Source organism: Anarhichas minor, unplaced genomic scaffold, assembly GCF_050575085.1.
Source record: "Anarhichas minor isolate MPS153535 unplaced genomic scaffold, ASM5057508v1 ptg000043l, whole genome shotgun sequence".
NCBI classification, from domain to species: Eukaryota; Metazoa; Chordata; class Actinopteri; order Perciformes; family Anarhichadidae; genus Anarhichas; species Anarhichas minor.
The window spans coordinates 3,048,418-3,069,586 of NW_027466489.1; the positions used below are offsets into that span (position 1 = coordinate 3,048,418).

A 21,169-nucleotide genomic window follows, 5' to 3' on the forward strand; every position below is an offset into this window, starting at 1 on the left:
ACATATATTTGATCTCTTACTATCATCCTTTGCACAACTTGACTTGTTTTATACTTTGACAAAAAATGCCTTATTTCTACTGTTGACATAGTATATTTCTTTCTCTTATTTAATTTCAGCACACATTCAGTACAATATGGCAAACTGTCAGTGGCATTATATGCAATGCTCTGAGCAAAGTCGCCAAGCACTCCCATTAATCTCATTTACTTTTGCTGCGCCACATCGCTAATGTTTTCTGCAATAATGGATGCGAGTCTCAGTGCTACATATAAAGATTTTTTTCTTATTAGAGCGCTGCCTGAGGGATGAGCAAATTCATTTCTGACTGGCCATGTTCTCTGTGTTTAAAGCATCTTCTTGTTGATTTAGTCCTTACTGATGTCCAGTTCTGCTGCTAAAGGTCACCTGCTGATGGTCGCTGCTATCAGAGGGAGCAGAGCTGCTGTTAGAGGACTGGAGAGGCGTGTTGCTGAACCACACTCCATGGCATTTTCCTGCAGAAGACACAGTCATTTGTGATACATATGGATCTGTTCAGGGTAGAATAGTGAATATTAACGGGGTGGATATACCCTCGTTTTGTCTGGGATAGAGAGTAGTGGTTGCTAATAGATGTGAACTGTTGTTGTTGTTGAACAAGTTAAACCACTTATTTTCCAGATAAAAACCAAAATGAAACCCAACTAAAATACTGTTAATAATCCCTAATTGCACAGTAGTTTGGTTAAAGTTGAGGTAGTAAGTTGGCCTTTGGGGGATATTTTGTCTATTCACCTTCTTTTTTCATCCCAATAAATGTGCTAACCTCAAGGTTTATTTATTATTATATATTTATTATTATGTATTTAAAACCAGTATGACTGTCTGACTCTTTGCCCCTTTGGACTTCTTTTTAACAATATCATAGCGTTCCCATATACCAACAATTAGTTACAATATTATTATTACCAATGTGAATGATGGCCAAAACTACAAACGTAAGATTCAAGTTGTAATAAGCTGAAAATATCCTGTTATGATCAAATCATGCATAACTTGTCTGTCTTTCATTCCATGGAGCTTCTTTGTTTCTCAGAGTGAGAATTCATATAAGTGGTCAACTTGCTTCATGGTTGATGCGTGTCTTATGGATTGATCTACAATATTTTACAGAGTCAATTTTCTACGGTCCTAACAAAGACCTTTTTGATTTGTTACAGTTGAACAGGATGAGCATAAAGACAGGAAGCAGGGGTAAACGGCTAGCCTGGCTCTGTTTGACCTAAATAAATGCCTTTGAGCTCCTCTAAATATTCGTTAGGTCTTGGCCGCGAGCAGTGACTTCCTGGAGCTTGGCCGTCACCAGACAACTCGAGGAAGTCAACAAATACTTCTGCACGTAAACCAGACTGTTTCTGTGCTCCAGTATGAACTTCACCGTATAACTGTAGGCTACATGTAGCCACATACTTGTATGCAGACAAACACACATCCTCATACCTCAGGGTGGAAAGGATGACACGATTCAGGCTTCTTTCTGTCCTTCTGAAACTTCAGTCTGTCACATTTTAGTGACTCGTTGTGTTCAAAGGCGTCAAGGGTGAAAATACATCAACTGAACACGTTTCTAAGTTCAGAGCTTCCCCAACTCATTTATTAGGCTGAAGCAACACTTAAGTAGTGAAAGTCAAACATTAAACTTCAATAATAGTAACTCAAATATTTTTATGATCTACTTTCTGCATCTGCTTCCACATATCAAACATCTGTGTTTCACCGAAAAAGGATATACATGATCTCGTTGGGATCCATGGTTACTGGAGGAGAACTGCTGCAGTCACACTTATTGTCCACAACAACCATGAAGAGGTTGCTGCTGGGAATCTGCTGTATGACAAAAGACCTGCGGCCCAAACAGAGACAGACACTGGAATCAAACTGTTAAAGGATTAGTAGCAGACTGAACATCTACTGTTTAAGAAAGTCAGTGTCAGTATTTGATGATTCACTGTGTCTGCTGTTGGCCTGACGAAGTACCTGATACAGCCCTCACAGTCAATGTTGCCTGTTGTTTCTTTGATGGTGCGTTCGGAGACAAAGGCGGGGTATTCTGTATCACACGGCACCATCGTGGGTTTACCCCGAGACCTCTGAGCTGAATGTGTGAGAAATTGATCTGCAGTAAGTTATCAAAACCACAACAACAGAGAAGAGCTCCACTTCTCATACTCTCTCACACATTCACCTCTCTGTCTCACACACATACACGCCTGTAATGATCATCAACTACAGTTACCTTTAACTGAAAGATCCACATTCCACCAGCTATACAGGTTAAATTCTAGCAGAAAACTGTAATAAGAAAAATGCTTATTAATGTCAGGTAACACAAGGATGAGAATGGATTAACTGTAAACTATTGTCTTTCTCAAAGTAAAAAATAGTAAATGAGAAAATTGATTAATATGTATTAGCCTACTTTTTAAGCACAATAATAAGTAGTAAGCAACCATTAACTATTTGTCTTGTTACTGGTTGACATGCTGAGTAATGAGGTACTGTTAGTACACACGATAGGGTGTAATATGTAAATACATTTTTTTTTAAATATTAGTAATCCACTTACATCTCCAGCCTTTTTGTTTTGATCAAATACTAACTATTATTTAACAATATTCTCCTTTTATAAAGACACATTGTGTACATCATATCATGTACTTTATGGGCCCATGTAATGTACACGTATCTAAATGTTGTGGTATACTTACATAACAAGTTCAGCCAGGAGCCACTTAACAACAGTGAAAGGCTGAAAGAGAAAAAAAGAGCTCATGTTAGAGTCTGAAATTAAATTAAACTATGTACGAGGTTGTTTAAATGTAGGAGTTCATTTTTAGACTGTGCTCTATACTGATGTTCCTCCAGTGTTGACCACAAACTCTGAGATATAGGTTTCAAGGTCGATGCTGACGATCTTAACTCAGGTTGTACAAATGTAGATGTAATCATTGCTTCTAGCGTCATCTTGTGTCTTACGTCTGATAGAGTGCGTGCACTGTCGCTGCTCCCAGCGTACTCTCTGCAAACGGCCTGGTAATCATACAGCGCGATCCTGCAAAAACAAACAGAGTAGCAGAGGTTGTAATAACCATCAAATATGACGTTTATAACAACATGCTTTTAAAGTTAGGTTCAATGTGTAAGTTCAGGACTCAGAGAAATGTTTTGCCGTGTCTCAGACCTTTTGAAGGACCCCATTTGGAGAAGTTTGTTCATAACAGCACCCTCCACCTCTCCGAAGAAGAGCCCTGTCTGAGAGAGAAGTTATGTCAAGGCACACAGGCACACAGATTAACACAGACACTGGGTGGACAAAATCATGAGGACAAAGGACTTTCTCTTAACTAAGTAAGTTGTAATTAAAGATTTGTTTATCATCTTCACATTTCTGTAGGATGTTCTAAGTGCAAAATGACAAGTAGACTTTTATTGCCTTCCTCTATCTTTCACCCTTCTTCCCTCCAGATCGTTAAACTATCTTATTTATGTTGCTCTACATACATTTTCAAGACTTGTGCAAAAACATTTAAGGACAATTGGAGCAGTTAAGGAAACGGAGGGCATGTGTTTAGGTGTTTACATTATTTCAGATGTAAACATGCACCCACAAACATTACAGTTTACACCGTACCTGAGATTGCTCCTCTGTGACAAGAATGAAGGCATTGTTGTCAATGAGATAACAGTTAATGTCCTGTCAGAGGGGCAAATAAAATGATTGTGTTAACGAAATAACCTGAAAGAAAATAGAAAGTTAGAGTCATGTTACTGTTCTTACCGCGTTATCGCAGCTAATGCTACATTTTCCATCCAGAGCTGTGCACTGAGAACAAAACATAAGTAGTTAAGCTGTACAACTAATAAGGGAGCTCATTGTAAAAGGCTACAGTAGTTGTTGTGTATTTTTACCTGTCTGCAGGCAGTCCAGAACTTCCTCTGAAAGAACTCCAGCTTCATCTGGATCCCTACAGCTGAGCAAAAAACCAAACGCTTAAGAGACTGCACAATATACAAAAATAAGTCTCAACATGAAGATAATTATGAAAGATGGTTCAGAGGCTGTTACCTGCAACGATTGGAGACTTTCTGTCATCGAGGAGCTGAATTGCTGTGCTGGCCAAAACCACACTCATATTATCTAAAGCTAGAGAGGAAGAGCAGAGAATATTCAGATTACACTTTCTGCTCACTAGATGGTGCCCTTTACTCACCGGTTGGCAGGCTGAAAAGAAACCGCAGTACCAGTCCATTACATTGCATTACAGCAAAGTCTGGTCAGAGCTTTTTCTGCAGCTAGATGACTCCAATAATTCTGAAATGGGTGCTGTGAAAGGATAATTTCAGGTTATGAGTGGATGCAGTCATCATTAACAGAGGGAAGGTGGTAAATGTCCTGGAGAGTGAAGCTGAATTCTCCATCCTCTGCCTCGCAGACTGAACGTGGGCAACATTAACGGCATAAAAGCTGTGAGGGAGGTGAGCTATGCTGCACATCCTATCAGTGGAGACCAGTAAAAACCACAGTCCATAACAGAGAGAGGGACATACAAAAAGACTGATTAAGATGTTAAAATTCTGAATGACTAAAGCCACCAGATGCGTTTCCAAAAAGTAATTCATATAATGCTGCACTCGATAATTGAAAATATATTAAGATGGACAGTGCAGTTTTGTTCGGGTTCAGGGGACTTTTATTTTGTACTGCACACTTGGGCTATTACCTTAAATCTCTGGTGTTGCTCTGCATACCTGTGCTGAAGGGAATGGAGTAGAGAAATGTGCCGGGGACTTGCTCTGCAGCTCTCTTGTACCACAGAGGGAAGTGATCAGCATTAAACACACCCTCCTTGTCCTCCGCTGTCAGGAAATCTCTGAGGAAGCACACAGAATGAAAGTGAGGAAAGGAGCAAAGGATTAGATTAATCAAGCCCAATCACGGCCTCGCCCTGTGCTGTAAGTAGTGATTAGAGAGATGTTGAGCAGCAGGACTCACTGATTGGAGAGCTGATCGGCGGGCACAAACAGGTTGGTCCTCGACAGGCCGGTGCGTGTACCCAGGAAGGCGATCTCCACTCCTTTATCTGAGTTCCTGTTGGTTTATGCAGAGCAGTAAAACACATCTATGTGTCACATTTTTGAACGCTTTCCCTGAATGCACTGATTCAGATCTGCTGCTGATTACACCGAGAGGTGATTAGAGGAAAGTTCTTGACGCAGCTGATGTAGCTCTCATTTTGGAGGTATATTGTCAAAATACCATATTCTTTGTCTTAAAATAGCACTCACACGTCCACATGTGTTTCATATGTTGTTATTGTAAAGGGTTGGAAAGAAAACATACAGCAAAGAACTAAACATCACAGTAATATCTATGAAGTGGGATACTTAATATCAACAGACGAAATAGTCCTCACATCAGAGAGTCCACATATGCATTGAAATTGGTTGCTGTGATCGTTCCTCCTGTTCATACTGGCTTTGAAAAAAAACCTTCCTAACATCATTCTAAATTCCAGCTGCAGCTAATATGAGTTTTCAGCAGTTTGATTTAAAGAAATAAAGTGCGAATCTCCCAAAGTTACATTCTTTTAAGTACAAACTTCCCTTTGTATTATCCTCACACAACACAAGAATGTGGTTGCCACTTTCTAAAAAGGCGTATGAAAGAGTTTATAACTAATGGTCTTGTTAGTGGTTAACAATGATTTAAACATCAGTTATAAGCCATAAAACTAAAAAATAATGTTTGTGTTGTCAGGTTGTGAAACATTCCTTTGGCTGGTGTTTCCTCTACTTGATCATGGCAACTTATTACCATTAACTAACGCAGACGTGATTGATTATTGTAAGAACATATAATACATTTGCAATCATTTAGAATTCCAGACGACTCACAAACATTCAATGTTGGCTCATTAGAAAACCCTAATAGACAGCCTTCGTAACACTTGTAAGTACACTTGCAAGGAGAATATTAAGCAGTACCAAAATGTTCTTACTCTGACTTGTTGAGGGCCAGTCCAGTCCAGTAGGCCTCCAGTGGAGCGGTGACCACAGCATCAAATAACACCTCCTGGATGAGCTCTCTGTCACCTGCAGAGTGTTGTTTAAAGACCCAAAACACCCATCTCTTTTTGTAACCATTATTTATTAATTTCAATCTTGAAAACAGGCTCTGCGTAGTGTAGTTTATGACGGTCTGACTCAGATGTCCCTTACATTTGAGGTGTAGTCTGCGGCCCGTCATGAAGAGCTTGATGGCTTGAATCTGGGTCAGGTGACGGTGCTCATGCTGCTCCTCTGTGTTGCAGTAAGTCCTGTGGTCCAAATAGAGCCCCGCTGTTACATCACAGCCCTCAACATCCCTGATGAACACAGAGGGATAACCTACATAACGCATGAATGCCCGCTCCCATAACCCCAGCCTTACCATTCATCTGCCAGGGCGACATCTGGCTGTTCCAGATCACGGAGCCCTGAAAAACACAAGTCAGTAACGCTTCAGCAATGCCAGCATGAGTAGACTGACACAGTAAGCCCCTTCAGAGTGACATGCATCTCACTGTATTCAGGCTTTAGTTAATAACAGAGCTAATAACAGAGTCAGAGTGACATACCGGCTTCAACTGATACATTTCCTCTGAAGAAGTACTTTCCATGACCTCTGGAGAGAGCAACTCCAACACTGGAGACACAAACAGAGGAGGGAATCAACGTTTAACGGTAACCGAGACATAGTTCAATTCAATTCAATGAAACAAACAGACAGAAGGTCGTTTTAGGAATGTAATTAAACTTTTTCTCCACCTAAATGGTGTTCCTTTGATGTCAGTGTAGTAATAGTCATTGTGCATCTTCAGGACACGCCTCTAAAAAGAGCAGAAAAAATGGTGCAGATGAAATTTGCTTCTCGAGTCTAGAGACAACAGAGAGAAGAACCCTCTTCTGATAAAGAGACAGTAAACATCTTTATCAGCAGCCTCACCCCTCCATCCACCGTCTTCTTCACCTCCATGGAGAAAGTCCCTGTTCTCCTGTTCACCATAGCGTTGCGTAGCTGAAAGATAAAGAACACAAAGAGGCACATAGGGCAGAGGAGTCAAGGCTGGCTCATTGATCCAGCAGCCTTTGTGTGGCTGCCATTTTACTAGGATACTGAAAACAGAGTCATGCTTTGATGATTCTTTGAGTTAATTTGAAATAACAGATCATTCACGGGACAAACTACTGAACATGCAGTCCAGTAACATTGTGAAATCGAGGCTATTTGTCCATTGCAGTCACACAATGTTGCATGTAGAACAAAGTACATCTAGTGTTTCATATTGTACAGTGAATAATGACTTCTATAACATTTTTAGGAGCTAGACACATACAATATCATCTTTGTCTTCCCATTCCACCTCTGAGAGATCCACACTGCTGTAGTTGGGCTTCCTCCTCTTCTGACCATCCTGATACTGCACAGAGGAGCACAACATACACAGAAATGATCCACTTTGTGTAGTGACGTTGTATTTGGACTAACCGCTGCATAAACATGTCTGCTGCTCTAGCCTGACCAACTGTGAAATCATGTGACATAATTTTCAAAATGTACGAGCTTGATATTAAATAAACAAATCTGTTTAGAAAAGCTTCACTGTAATCTGTCTTTTGTGTTTCAATGTCAAAAGTATGCTCCTATTCATCAAGGCTTGTTATGGAGGTTTTGCTGTGTAATTATTCAACAAATCGTCTGTGAAGTTAACACTGTCAGGTAAATTAAAAATGATTAATATGATTGATAGGAAGTCTACATCAATGCATTAAACTGTCATTAGAATGTCAAACTCTGCTTCTGTATGTCGTCTGGTTCACAAGAAACAACAAGTCAATGACTACAACCACAGCACAGTTTTAGCCACAAAGACACACTCACAAAAAAACAACACCGACCAACACACAGACAGTTGCACAGAGAGGAATAGCACTAACACTGGCACACACAGATCCACTAGCACAGCCATAGCTCCTGAGGAACCAGCGGTCCCAGGGCGAGCGGCTGTGGTCTCTGCCAGTGAGTGTTAAGTTACCTCTGGGAAATCTCAGGCCAGCCAGCCCTATGAGTGGCCTTTATCCCTGCATGCATACATCAAAGGAAAAGGTTGGGATTACAGACTATACGAGCCCATTCAGCCTCCTATAACACATTTGTCTCTGTGTGCCCTCGTTAACGGAGGCTTTCAGTTCATCATTTCTGTTATTCAAAGAATTGCATGGACAAAACAAGGAAAACAGGGTAAAGTCAGGGAATGCTGTGAGACTTTCCTGGTGAAAAAGTAACGTTAAGAAACTGAGTTACCAAAGGCCTGAGGTCCGGATGAATCAGGATGTAGCCATTGTTTGTGATAACAAATGCGTACCCATGGATTCCTAACTAGAAACACAAAATCAGATACACAAGGAAGAAGTTGAAAAACAAAATGCACATTAATGAATTCATTTATTTCAAGTAAAAAGTACAAGAACAGCTGATTGTACCATATGTTTAGGGATGAGCTTCATCAGCTCCTGCAGAGGGATGTCTGTTCCTACGACCCCCAACAGAATACCCTGGTTCTTCTGCACGAAGAGATTCAAAACACACATGCACAACTTGAGAAGAAATCTGTATGAATATTCACTTAGCAATGTCGAAAGAAGTACTCATATCCTAGTAAAAGTAACAATTCCACAACGTTAAAATACTCCATTAAAGGTAGAATTCAAAATCCTACTTAAATAAAAGATCAGAAGTATTATCAACAAAATGTACTCAAGTAAAGCAAAAGTTACCGTTACATAAAGAAATGTCCCGTCAGTGATGTACTATATATGACAGATAATACTGATTCATCAATGTGTAAGTAGCATTTTACTGTTACAGCCGGTCAAGGGGTGACTCATTTTAACCATTTTATATACAGTTAGGCAGTTTAATCCAAACTAGGAGTCGGGCCTTCAAAAGGCTCACAAGATAAATCTGAGGGATAGTGAGATGGTGAATGTTAAAGATAAAAAGAAATAGAAAAACAGCCAATCTCCATGTAATTTTGCCTATTTGGACCTTGGAAAGTTATTAAAATGAAACCATGTGAGAAGTTAAGAGGAGAAATGTCTCTTTGGTGGAACTGCTAACAACTGATAGACTGATTTCAGAAATGTGACAAGAAGCCATCAGAAATATTGATTTTTAAGAGGTTACAAGCCAACAATGTTGCGAGACATTCATTCAGACTCACTGACTCACTCACCGTTTCATTCTTTGTGCTGAAGACAGGCATGGCAACTGTGGTCATCAGACTGGAGCCCGCTTTGTCCTTCAACTGAAGAACAAAAAGAAGACATTTCTAACTGTTGAATGCTGCTATTTCAGCTGCGTAATCCCATTGAGGGGGGTGTCAGCATGAGAAAGACACACATTTAAACTGCATTATTATGCCTACAGAACACTGAAACATTTACTCAGTACATCTCATGCATTTTGAGCAAAAACTAACACACACACGCATTTATTACACTGCATATATATTCAATTTGAGCTGATAAACTGAGATTCCAAGAGGGGTTTGTCATTGAATTGCTACTGCAGCTACTGTAGAAAAATGCCATTAATGACTAAAACAATAATTTTATTAAAAAAAAAAAAAATCATCTAAACTATTCAACAAAATCATTTGAGAATTTAAATGTACAAGCTGCCTTGGAAATGTTACATCAACGTTAACAGCCGAAGAAACAATTTCGTTTTTTTCACACAGTACAGTAGCTAATTACCAGTGAAGAGGCAGCCTAATTGACATGAAATTCAATTAAAACTTTTAGATAGAAAAGTGAGGAGGGGAATAACAGCCTCAGGACTTGACAATAATGAAGGCAAAAGTGGCTACAAACGTAAGTAGTCGGGACACAAAGGTCTCATTAGATCAGAGTACTATTTGACACAGAATTAATTAATAGCAGCCTCCAAATGAATTCCTGCAGAACCACAGGATCCTGGTCGCAGCCTTTCTGTTGTCAAACCTGAACCATGTGAGTCTCACAGGAGGTCATAGGATAAAGGCTGACATAATTAAGCACATGAGCGCCGTTAAAGTAGGTCTGCTATTCCCTCACCTCGTGAGTTGACACAGCCGAATGTGCCCATGGCCCTGTTTGTGTGGTTGGATGTTAATTTGTGTATGTGCATGCATATGAAACAAACGAGCTGTGAATTGTAGTGTGTGCTATCTAGCGCTTGACAAAATGAAGAATGGTGGGTCCTTAAATTCATCAAAACACACGATGGAAGCAGAAACTGGACTGCTTAAGTCTACACACACACACACACACACACACACACACACACACACACACACACACACACACACACACACAGGTAAGGCCAAGCACTCCAACACCCCCCTCTCTCCTTTTCCCTTTTCTCTCTCCCTCTTTCTTGGTCTCCCCTCCAATGTCAGTTTTATTATGGGCTTTAGGAGATAAAATGCAATGATCCACAGAATGATGAATGGTGTGTCTGAGGCTGAGATACAAGAGCACACACTCCAGAGGACAATCTCCCAACCCTTCTGTGTGTGTGTGTGTGTGTGTGTGTGTGTGTCTGTGTGTGTACGTGTTTTAGTGTGTGTTTGGTGTGTGCATTCTCACAAGCTCCATACTGGATAGAAGTACAATAAATGCTCATTTACTGCTCCTGCCCCCCAGAGAAGAAGAGCATCTCCTCACTTTTGACTTCCTAAGAGATCTTAAAGTAGGGACTATAAGCAACCATTTAACCTCGGAAGTTCCCCTCAGGCACTTCTACTTTAAACAACATGGCTCAAATTTGAGTCGCAGGGGAAACCTTTTATAACCTGCATGTGATCTCCTTTGTAATGCTTGTTCAGAGCTACTTCCTACAGCATCTGGTCGATTATTTAATGATAAGACAAGAGATAAATTATGTTTCTGACAAATATGATTCTAGCTAAGAGAACGTAAAGATCAGATCAGATCACATCTATATATTTACCTTATGAGCCTGGGAAAGCTGAAATGAAAGAAAAGACGCATAACGATTAAATCATTCAGAGGATTAAAGCCTTCACATTCTGCATTGACTTTATGGACTCAGATGTAAGGAGGGGGGGAATCCATACAGATTAATGAAGCTCATAATGAGGAATCATTCCAGCAGCATAAAGAGTAATGATGAGAATGCAGAACAACACATATGCACATCTACCGTATGGTACAGGGATCCAGAAAATAACGTGAATCCTGCAAATAACACAGACAACAGCCTCAAAAGGTGTAATCAAAGCATGTTGCTGCACTGTACAGACACGCATGCAGTCGCACTCATACACAAATGTAAATTGGGAATGAGGACTCATAACTTGCGCCGTAACACACTCACAGCACTGTCCATGTAAGCTTCAGTCCACACTGTGTCGTGCTCGTGGTCAATAACCTTTGGGCGGCTCATGACGTGAAGATACCTCATCACGTTCTCCTGAACATCTGCTAAGGTCGAGATCTGACTGAAATAACCTGCAATTAAATGCACACATATATTAACCTAAAATGAGAGACAGCATTTACATCTTTCACAATGTGCAATCCTACATTTAATTGGACTATTTGAGACTAGACCTTAAAGAAAAAAAAATGTTATGCAGTGGTGAAAGAAGTATTGGATCAGCAATGTTTGGTCCTGCATCTGGAACTTAAATAAAAGTACTTTCAGAAAACAGCGCTGCACAAAGGATTTTAGAAGTACTGAAGTCTTGTGTCCTAGTTTCCCCAATGCACCCTTTACCCCTTTACAAAATGGTGTAATTTTCTGCTGATGTCCCTGACGTTACTGCGCTGTGCTGAACCACCCTGGAAACAGGTTTCAAGTGGTTCACTTTGCACTGACACAGGAGCGTTTTGACTCGTGTCAGCTCCTGCTGTTGCTGTCAATGCTTCATATTGGACAGGTAAGGTCATTCCACAGTGGGGAGGATGTTTGGGGCTTGTCTCCCCACAATCCCTCTGCGATCTGTTTTCCCGACTGTTACTCTCCTTTCCAGAGGGCACTCATCCAGAGCGTTGACACGCAGGGGCCATCAGCGGCGAGCAGCCAAGAGGGAGACACTCTGACAGGAAGAGGGATTAGAGCACATTGACCTCTGACCCTCCCCGAGTGCCACTTCATTGCCTCTTGGCAGAAAGAGTCTGAGCCAGCACATACACATGCATGCACACACGAAAAACACACGTAACATTTACGTCCACAGCCAAACTACATGTACACCCACACATCCTCCACAGAAACACCACATCAGCCCGTACTCCACACTCTGACAAGAAGCTGTCTCGAGAAGCGTTTATCAAAAGGTCCCAAACCTTTGTTGGCACACGCCATCCATTTGAGGTTATCAGCGAATGCAGACTCTCGTCCAATCAGGTACGGGAATATTCGCACCTGTACAGAGGACACATAGATGTCGAGAGTTTCAAAGATGGAAGGATTTTTAAAAAAGAACACGCAAAGTGATGCGTCTCCTTAGTACTTTATCTTCCTGTCCTGATTCTATCAGGCGTCGGAGCAAGAAGTAGCTGCATGCTTTCACATCCTCATGACGAAACACATTAAGCTGCTATTCCAGCTCTTTCTTTTCATCCTTTAACTTTTTTCAGTCCATCTTTGTCAGTTTTTTTAACAGTTATTTGGGGATTATTTTTCAGTTTGTACTCTCAGTGCAGTTACATTCTGTTAATTGTCTTTTGTTGGGGGTTTGGCATGAGGGCATAATCCACTGTCCTTTTAAAGAACGCAGTGTGACATTTTGCCAAACCTGCACGGCTCATTGGCTCCAGATGCTTTGCTAAGCATGAAGCATATAGAAAACACTGAATGGCTGCCATATAGCGGCCCTGAGGGTGTATGAGGGGGTGGGGGGGGGGGGGATGGGGTACCCTGCCAAATACTGCCCTGCACCCTGCCAAACACTGCCAACACACATATGCTTAGGACTGAACAAAAGCCCTGGAGCTGTTGTTTTTATTGCTTTGTGAGTGGCACAGCAGTCCATTTCATTTCAACTGCATTTAGGTCTTACAAAGGGAGGCTAACAAAAGATTTTAAACCCATCGTTGATTCCAGGAAGAAACATGGGGAAGGCACAGCGGTGGGGGGGACGAAGACCAGAGCCTTTGAGACTGAGCTGCTTGCACTGCACATACTCTGCCCTTGAAAGCAATTAATTTCCAATGTTTTATTTCTCGTGGGGGGGAAACATTATGCTGTAATGCGTCAATACGTTGAAAGCCATCATATTGATATGGACTGTACATTACAGAGCTATGGGTGGTAATGAAGTAAAGAAAACAATTCCTCAGAACGTCAAGACAGGAGGTCTAGCTGGCATAAAGTATTAAAATGTACATCTATCCCCGCTGGAAGAAAACCAAAGGGCAAGCAGATTATTCTGGAAAAAGGACACAAATGACATTGAACATTAGGCACTGTGAGGAACAGAAGAGAGAGGAGAAGAAATAAAGTGCTCACCTTTCTTTCTGGCCAATTGTACTTCTCAAAAACATCGTCGTACATTTCAGTCGCCCCGTCAGTCACAAGCATTATGGCCTGGCTGCACAAACTGCCATGTCCAGTTTGATTAAACTGCAAAATGAGAGAAAAAATATAAATTTAAAACCCAAATAATATATGCGTTATTTAAACATTAAACAAACAGAGCTGTCCATTTCCACCGATGATAATGTCTGATATGGCAGCTGTGCAGCCGTCAGTCAATAGATAATGTCTTGGTAAATAAACCTGAGGAATGCGGTACACTTTGTTCGGATCCCAGAAGATGCATCGCAGTAATTAAGTGGTTTATTGACCTGTAACAGAATGAATGTGGAGAGAAAAAGGAGGATGTAGTGACGCGGTTACAGGATGAAACCTGCTGAGCACCGCTACTCTTAAATCACAGGATGCCTTCAGAACAGCTGTTGTTGTAATAAAGTGTGAAGTCTTGTAATATAAAAAGTTATGGGAATGTCCGACTGTTCCATCACTGCAACAGTATTCATAATTTTTGTGTCTTAAAAGTTTGCATTGGTTGGCCACTTGTATGTGAGTGACAAAAAAAGTCTTATATTAGAAAACGTTTGATTGTTATCTATAGTTTTCATGTTCAATAATAGGAAATCAGCTCTAAAGTAAGTCATGAAATATTAATTTGGTTGCTCATCACAGACTTTTTCCACAGGAACCATTTTGACTTGTCATAGTAGGAAGAGCACATGTGTTATTAATAACATGTCCAAGCAGTGACAGTGAGCCAGCATGCACAATACAAGGACCCTGAAACTGAAGCAGCTAAGTGGATTCCAGCCATCATTAATTCTATTATTTACACCTGTGCGTTTGACATGTGATGAAAAAAGTTGTCCCAGTATGTTAAGTCCCTGAGCCTGTGGGCTCTCCTCGTCAAGCTCAGGAGGCAACTGGCCGACGTTGGAGGGTCGACTGCTCATCTGGTTCATCTGGACTTTCATGGGCTTAAGCTCTTCCTTTTCTCTCTTCCCTCAGCTGCGTCTGGTTCTTTTCCTTATGCACACCTGCATAACACATGCCCTACACAGAAATGCATGCCTTTATTACTGATGTGAACATCCTAATTTTTTGTGACGTTGAGTTTAATAAATTACGTGTTCTAATAAATCTCTCACATGGTCATGGACCCTTCATTCACTGAGCCAGAGGAGCATTTTCAGCGAAAATGTCAAAAGTCGTTATTGAAGACTCTCTGCACCATCTGCTGCAGAGCATCTGTCCTTTAGCCTTTGTTTGAGTATTATGCCCTTTGTTTCAGTCCTGTAAGTAAATAAGGAATAGTGAATCTAAATGTTAATGATAAAGGACATAATCAATGACAGGGATCATTAAGTAATTGATGCTGATAAAATCGAATCAATCCCACACCCTAGTTGTTTGAGAGGTAAATTAATGATCTTGTTGTAAAGTCATCCAACAAGGAGATGAGTTAAAATATGCTAAAATGTTGAATTAGATGCTTGCTGTTTTGTGATTATTTCGTAGCATCGGCCCGTGAGGGGGGAGACTGAGCTTCTCTTTATCTCAACACTGCTCCTATGAAAATGGTGCAGTGCTCTTCAAGTGAAGCGAGTTTCTTTTTGATTTGGTCTACGATAGGCTGTGTTCTGACTTAATTCACCGGGAAGTGGTGTAACAATGAATTTCAGTTGTGGGCTACTGGCTACCTGATTACCATATTCATTGCAGGGCTTTAATTAATCTGACAAATGCAGAGGTAAAAGCTGCAGTCCCTCAGCTTCAGCAGCGCAGCCGCCTGAAAACAGGGAGATAAAAGGAGTGCGGCTCCTGGCCTTATCTGCTTTGTGTTCCAATCAGCCACGTTATTAATCATCGACATTAATTAGAGCCATTAATCACGATTCAGAATGGATGTGTCTGTGTTTGGAGGGCGGAACAGGGATGGCGCCAGAGCGTTTCGACAGGCGACACACCTCCCAAACACTCAAATATATTTGACTGGAGTGTGCTACTTTTTTATGATTAGCAGAGAACAAGCAGAGGGTTGTACTCGAACACTTCCTGTCACTGAAAACAAATGTGGCTTGTAAAACGAAAGTTTTCCTAATGTTCTGGTCAAGTGGAGTCCTTCAGTTAAATGAAAACAAAGTGCCTTTGTGATGGCTGAACACAAATTCATTATTTTTATGTTAAATTAATCAATTAATTAATCAGTTAATAATTTTGTGAAAACTCATGAATACTGAAAATCAATGTCACATAATACGTAAAAAAGAATTTAGTTGATTTGCTTTGGGATAAAAGATTTCAGTGGAATATAGAAGATTTGTGTTTAAAGTGACAGTCACAGACACAGAGCGGTTTACACTGGAACTCACATAATTCAGGATTGTGAATGCTTCGGCCAGAGCGTCACCCAGCAGCCCGATCCCTTTGGCAAACAGCTTGTCCAGATGTTCACGGAAATGCTAATAGATAACGACAGAAGTGGAAAAGACAGGTTTCAAACATTAAACCACACAAATTCAACCTGATACGATCCACATATATACTCATTACATTTCAGTTTGAGCTCCACTCACATCTTTATTGGTTCTGTCAGCTCGGACCAGTGTGCCATTCAAACAAGGCTCCACATAGTGGATCTCCTGATTATACTGTGGAAATGCAAACAACATTCAGATGGATTAGTATTTCTTCATGGAAGAATGAGCTCCAGTTATCTGAAAGTCTTAACAGATATGTCTTTGGTAAATAGTATTAATAGACAGCATTAGAATGAGATTACAAAGAAATAGAACATAGAGATGCACAATATTAACGAACAAAGATACAAACATGTACAGAATCAAACTGAGAAAAGGTTAAAAAAAAACTTACTGCAATGATGTTGAAGAAGTCGTCATCTCCAAGTGTATCTAAAATGGAGGAGACAGTCTGCCTGGCGATGGTCAGCCTCAGTCCTTTCATGCTTCCACTAACATCGACTAAGATAACAACATCCTTAGGAGACGTTGCTGCCTGGATGTACCTGAAATATGTTAAATTACACATTTTGATACCTTGTTGCAGAACAGAAAAAGACATGTTTTTTTTTAGAGAAGATGAGATGCAGAACAAAGAGCAGTACATTTAGTCAGGTATGTAAAAGGCTTACCACTTCCTGTTTCTAGAGTCAAAGCCAATGACGCCATGTTCATCTGGATGCCACTTTACTCCTGTAAAGTTGATCAGGAAGTCAATTACGAGAAAATATCAGAAAACAGAAAATAACAAGCTGGATAAACACAAAGAAAGAAAGACAGGATATATATGTCAACGTGCTGCACCGAGCCGCTGTTATACAGTGAATGCTGTGCTGTTTCATGTATGAAGCTGACTGTGGCATTTAAAATCAACACAAACTATTTACTCATTCACAGCAATGCTTTATGTTTTAACAGCTTTGGCTTTTTATATTGGTGACCAATCATTTTGTAAAGTCAGTGGTGGAAGAAGTAATCAAATAATTGACTTAAGTAAAGGACTCAACGTAAATGTACTTAGTTACTTTTCATCACTGCTTGCAGTATAAACTTCATATTGAGGGCTCTATCGATCTTTATTAATGTTTTCACTCTTTGTTTTATGACCAAACCAAAGAAGAGTTCAATGGATTGTGAATTCTAACGTTTAAATGATGTATACATTAGTAAAACATTGTTGTAAAACACTGGTGAAAGAAATATATTTTGATGAATTGCTCCTTATACATTAAACATAAAGAGTCCATATGTAAAAGAATATCATCAGCTGTATCTCTGTAGCTTAACTCCAACACTGCAGTGAGTCGACCGCCTGTTTCATATAATTGTAACGGTCTGATGAGTTCAGTTGCATCCAGCAGCCACGCACTGTTTCTCAGCACGACTGTAGACCCACAACGGCAAACTCTGATTAATTACAGTCTGCATATGTGCATCCTCTCTGATGGTCTGTAAAATTACAACATTAGCCAAATTACCCTTTTAGTTATTCTAAATCATTTGTTCCGTTTTTTTTTTTTTTACTCTCGCAATGACGGCTTATGACTCCCTTGAGACAAGCCTTTCTGTTCGCACGCACACACACACACACACACACACACACACACACACACACACACACACACACACACACACACACACACACACACACACACACACAGGGACAGACAGTGAGGACGACTAACCTGGGTACTGCCTGAAGAAACCTTTGGCGCTCCCAAAGTACTGCCAGATCAGTGTTGGGTCTCTCTCAAAATTATCTACAAATACTTTATTCAGAGCCTCGGACCAGTAAACTCCGTTCACTATGTCAGGATCTGAGGAGGAGGAGGAGGGCAAAGACACAGAGATGGGAGAGAAACAAGTAAATTAAGTGGTGATAATAGTAATCATCCTGGTCACCATTACCGAGTGCACAGTTGACCTTTGTCCCTTATTGACCCCCCTGAAGGAGCTACAATGCCTGTGACTATATCATCCCCTCCCCTCCTCCTGCTGGACGAGCCTCCCTTTGTGCTGCGAACAGAGAGTTATGGGGAGTCCATTATAGCCAAACAAAAGCAGCCCTGGCGTTACTCAGGGAGAGGTGACACGCGCGTTAAAAAACAAGAAGCGACTGAACAGCTAGCGTATGACAAACATCTTTCCATCCCCCCCCCCCCCCTCTCTTTACTCTTTTCAGTCTCTTTGAGAGGTCTGCAGTTGCTTTCCGTATTATGTCTGGACTGTCATCGATCGCCCCAACTCCACTTCTCCAAAATGGGACACTGATGCAGCTTCAGCTACCATTTCTCTCTTTCACCACTTACACTTTCCTCGGCCCTCTTCTCCTCCCCTCTCATCAGCTCACTGTAGGTAAATAACACTCACATAATAAGACCTTTTGCAGGCCACAGGCAGAGCTCTCACCTTTGTTGTACATGTTGGTGGGCACCTGCACCACACTGAGGCTCAGGTTGACTGACAGGTTATTGAAATGGTCGTTGGGCTCCAGAACAAACTCTCCTCCGAGCTCTACGTTATTGCCCTCCTCGTCCACTTCATTGATCAGTACGGCGTTAAAGTACTCATACTGAGGAAAAGAGTGAATACGGAAAAAGTTAAATGTAGTAACTGTCAAAGCAATGTTGATATTAATACTAAAGGACAGGTTCACATATTTACAAATCTATCTTATAACAATACTCACATATGGATATTGAAAACTTTTTGTAATCATTCCTCTTGTAAATACTGGCCATTAAGAGATCCCTGCCTAAAGGGATTCCAATGAAAGTGATGGGGAAAGGAATCCACAGTCTGTGCAAAAAGTGCTCTCTAAAGTTTAGTGAAAGCCAAAGTCTGATCAGTCTAAGTTAGTCTGAGTATCCTCCAAAGTTGCAGCCCTATTAGTATAAATTAATTATTTGTGTGTCCGCTGATATGTTGCTATGGTTGAGCTTTAATAAACACAAAGATTGTATCAGGGATTGATTTTGTCCCCCAGCTCTTCACAGTATGGACAGGAAGAACAATTACAGCAACCAAAAACTGTAACATGCATATGTTTGAACGAAAGTATTGTTTTATAAGACAGACTGAACTTTAAGGGGTTAAATTCCCCTCATACAGGTTGCCTTTCCCGCACAGATTACTCATCATATGCACAGTAACGTCTGCTTATGTCTACATCTGTCTACATCTGTCCTCCAAGCATTAATAGCTCAAAATAAAGCTGAAAGGAAGTGTCTCAATGAAACAGAAAAATTAGACAGTAAAATAGGGCCTAAATGGTTCAAATATAAATAGCTTCTCACAAAGTAGAAAACAAACATTTTACACATGTTCTATTGCATTTATTTGGAAGAGGTTTTTGAACAAAATTATCTAAATTATTTCTGCCAAATACACACTCACTACTTGGGAGTAATTTGGGGTTTAGTGTCTCGCTCAAGGACGCTTGGACACGGGCAGTAATATATAAATCTGCTCCACCACTTAAGCTACAGTACTCATAATTAATAGACAACTTTTAATGATAACAGGTATGTGTGTGTGTGTGTGTGTGTGTGTGTGTGTGTGTGTGTGTGTGTGTGTGTGAAGATTTTTTTGTGGATGTCGAATTAGATTTTAAATGTTCCCAGTGTGTCAAAATGTACATTAACTACAGCAGTTGCAATTGTCACTAAGGTCTAAGAAGGAACTGGACGTGCAAAGAGGACTTCATGACTGCCAGTGAAAAGTCTGGCCTCCCTAAAGTGAAACCCAACAGTTTGTCTGTCCTGTCCTTCACTGCCTGCTGTTGCAGAAGAAAGACTACCTCATCCTGTCTGAGTGGCCTCTCTGTGGCTCTTATTGTGAGAGAGAGAGAGAGAGAGAGAGAGAGAGAGAGAGAGAGAGATGGGTGATGGACTCCACCGCATCACACTCGGGGGAGGCCGTGCGGGCATCACCATCAAGCAGCCCCTGACAGCTCATACCACGCCTGAGCAGCTCTCTGACGAGCTGCGGCAGGGCGGAGGGGTGGTGGTGGCGGCGGGGTGCTGCTGCAGAGGAGGAGCAGCAGGGGAGAGAAATGTGCACCCTCAGCAGAACTGATAGTGCTGTAGAGAGGCACGTTAACCACCAGGGTTATTACTGTAGAGCAGGCCATGGGACACTGCAGCTCTCCGAGACGCCCCACTGGCTCTGCAGTTAGCTGTAGGCCCCACTGCAGAGATCTGCCCTCCATTACGGCCTGCTGGGCCTTACTGTGGACCCACACTCCAAAATCTGGAGATGGGGTGTCTCAATAAGCTTTAACTGGCCCTCACTCTTAATGCATTTGTTATAACTAACAGCTGCATAGAGTTGAACTAATTTGTTGAGGGGCTGCACACTTCCCTGATGTTACGGATCACATTGTTCAAGATGTTAAGTTACAGTAATATGTGATCAATAAAAACATTCAGCATATGAGCAAAATACACTTTACTATGAAATCATATAGATTATTATTCTGTAGCATTATTTTGCAACGTGTGTTTTTTAATCATTCTATATCATTCAATATAATGTAGCATTTTTTTTACAAATCTTTCAGGGGTCAGAAATGTGGCCTTTAACTTGAAGCTTGAATAGATTTAATGTGTTGTAATGCAAAGAGCATTAAATGCAAACGGTTTAATTCAGCTTGCTTATTTAAAATGCTACTTTAGATTTTTTCATTACATATTTCCGAAATGTTCCTGTTGATCAAAATCTATTCGAGGCTTTTTCTAGGCCCACATACATGTTAGTAAAAATACACTAATCCCCCCCAAAAAAACAGTAAATAACATTTCTGAAGTAAGAGACAAGTCTCTGTTGCTCCATCAGACCTGATCTCCACACCCTTGAACCGCAGAGTACGCTCGGGTCAATGCAAAACACCCGACTGTCCTGACACAAAGCATCTGAGATAAGAGCAGCCGGCTTATCTCATTGTGGTCAGTGAAATGGTGCGTGAAAAATGTGCAGTGTCAGGGGAGGCGAGGCTGGCTAAATGATGCCACAAGGAGCAATA

General features: G+C 40.9%; 1 protein-coding gene across 1 annotated transcript in view; it reads right to left on the bottom strand.

The window, feature by feature from the left end:
• Positions 1-404: 404 nt before the first annotated feature.
• Positions 405-21,169, bottom strand: part of cacna2d3 (calcium channel, voltage dependent, alpha2/delta subunit 3) — a 28,731-nt gene continuing 7,966 nt past the window's right edge. The window contains exons 5-38 of the mRNA XM_076110681.1: positions 18,556-18,718; positions 17,832-17,963; positions 16,779-16,839; positions 16,502-16,652; positions 16,204-16,278; positions 16,000-16,089; positions 13,604-13,717; positions 12,439-12,517; positions 11,465-11,598; positions 11,078-11,095; positions 9,318-9,389; positions 8,566-8,646; positions 8,387-8,461; positions 7,419-7,502; positions 7,028-7,099; positions 6,850-6,911; positions 6,660-6,727; positions 6,473-6,518; positions 6,262-6,359; positions 6,042-6,135; positions 5,036-5,131; positions 4,783-4,913; positions 4,109-4,180; positions 3,952-4,013; positions 3,821-3,865; positions 3,674-3,736; positions 3,224-3,294; positions 3,019-3,094; positions 2,751-2,791; positions 2,279-2,334; positions 2,020-2,137; positions 1,773-1,885; positions 1,483-1,565; positions 405-497 (exon numbers count right to left, since the gene is read on the bottom strand). Coding sequence (XP_075966796.1) covers positions 405-497; positions 1,483-1,565; positions 1,773-1,885; positions 2,020-2,137; positions 2,279-2,334; positions 2,751-2,791; positions 3,019-3,094; positions 3,224-3,294; positions 3,674-3,736; positions 3,821-3,865; positions 3,952-4,013; positions 4,109-4,180; positions 4,783-4,913; positions 5,036-5,131; positions 6,042-6,135; positions 6,262-6,359; positions 6,473-6,518; positions 6,660-6,727; positions 6,850-6,911; positions 7,028-7,099; positions 7,419-7,502; positions 8,387-8,461; positions 8,566-8,646; positions 9,318-9,389; positions 11,078-11,095; positions 11,465-11,598; positions 12,439-12,517; positions 13,604-13,717; positions 16,000-16,089; positions 16,204-16,278; positions 16,502-16,652; positions 16,779-16,839; positions 17,832-17,963; positions 18,556-18,718 — 2,889 coding nt within the window. The remainder of the gene's footprint in view (positions 498-1,482; positions 1,566-1,772; positions 1,886-2,019; positions 2,138-2,278; positions 2,335-2,750; positions 2,792-3,018; positions 3,095-3,223; positions 3,295-3,673; positions 3,737-3,820; positions 3,866-3,951; positions 4,014-4,108; positions 4,181-4,782; positions 4,914-5,035; positions 5,132-6,041; positions 6,136-6,261; positions 6,360-6,472; positions 6,519-6,659; positions 6,728-6,849; positions 6,912-7,027; positions 7,100-7,418; positions 7,503-8,386; positions 8,462-8,565; positions 8,647-9,317; positions 9,390-11,077; positions 11,096-11,464; positions 11,599-12,438; positions 12,518-13,603; positions 13,718-15,999; positions 16,090-16,203; positions 16,279-16,501; positions 16,653-16,778; positions 16,840-17,831; positions 17,964-18,555; positions 18,719-21,169) is intronic.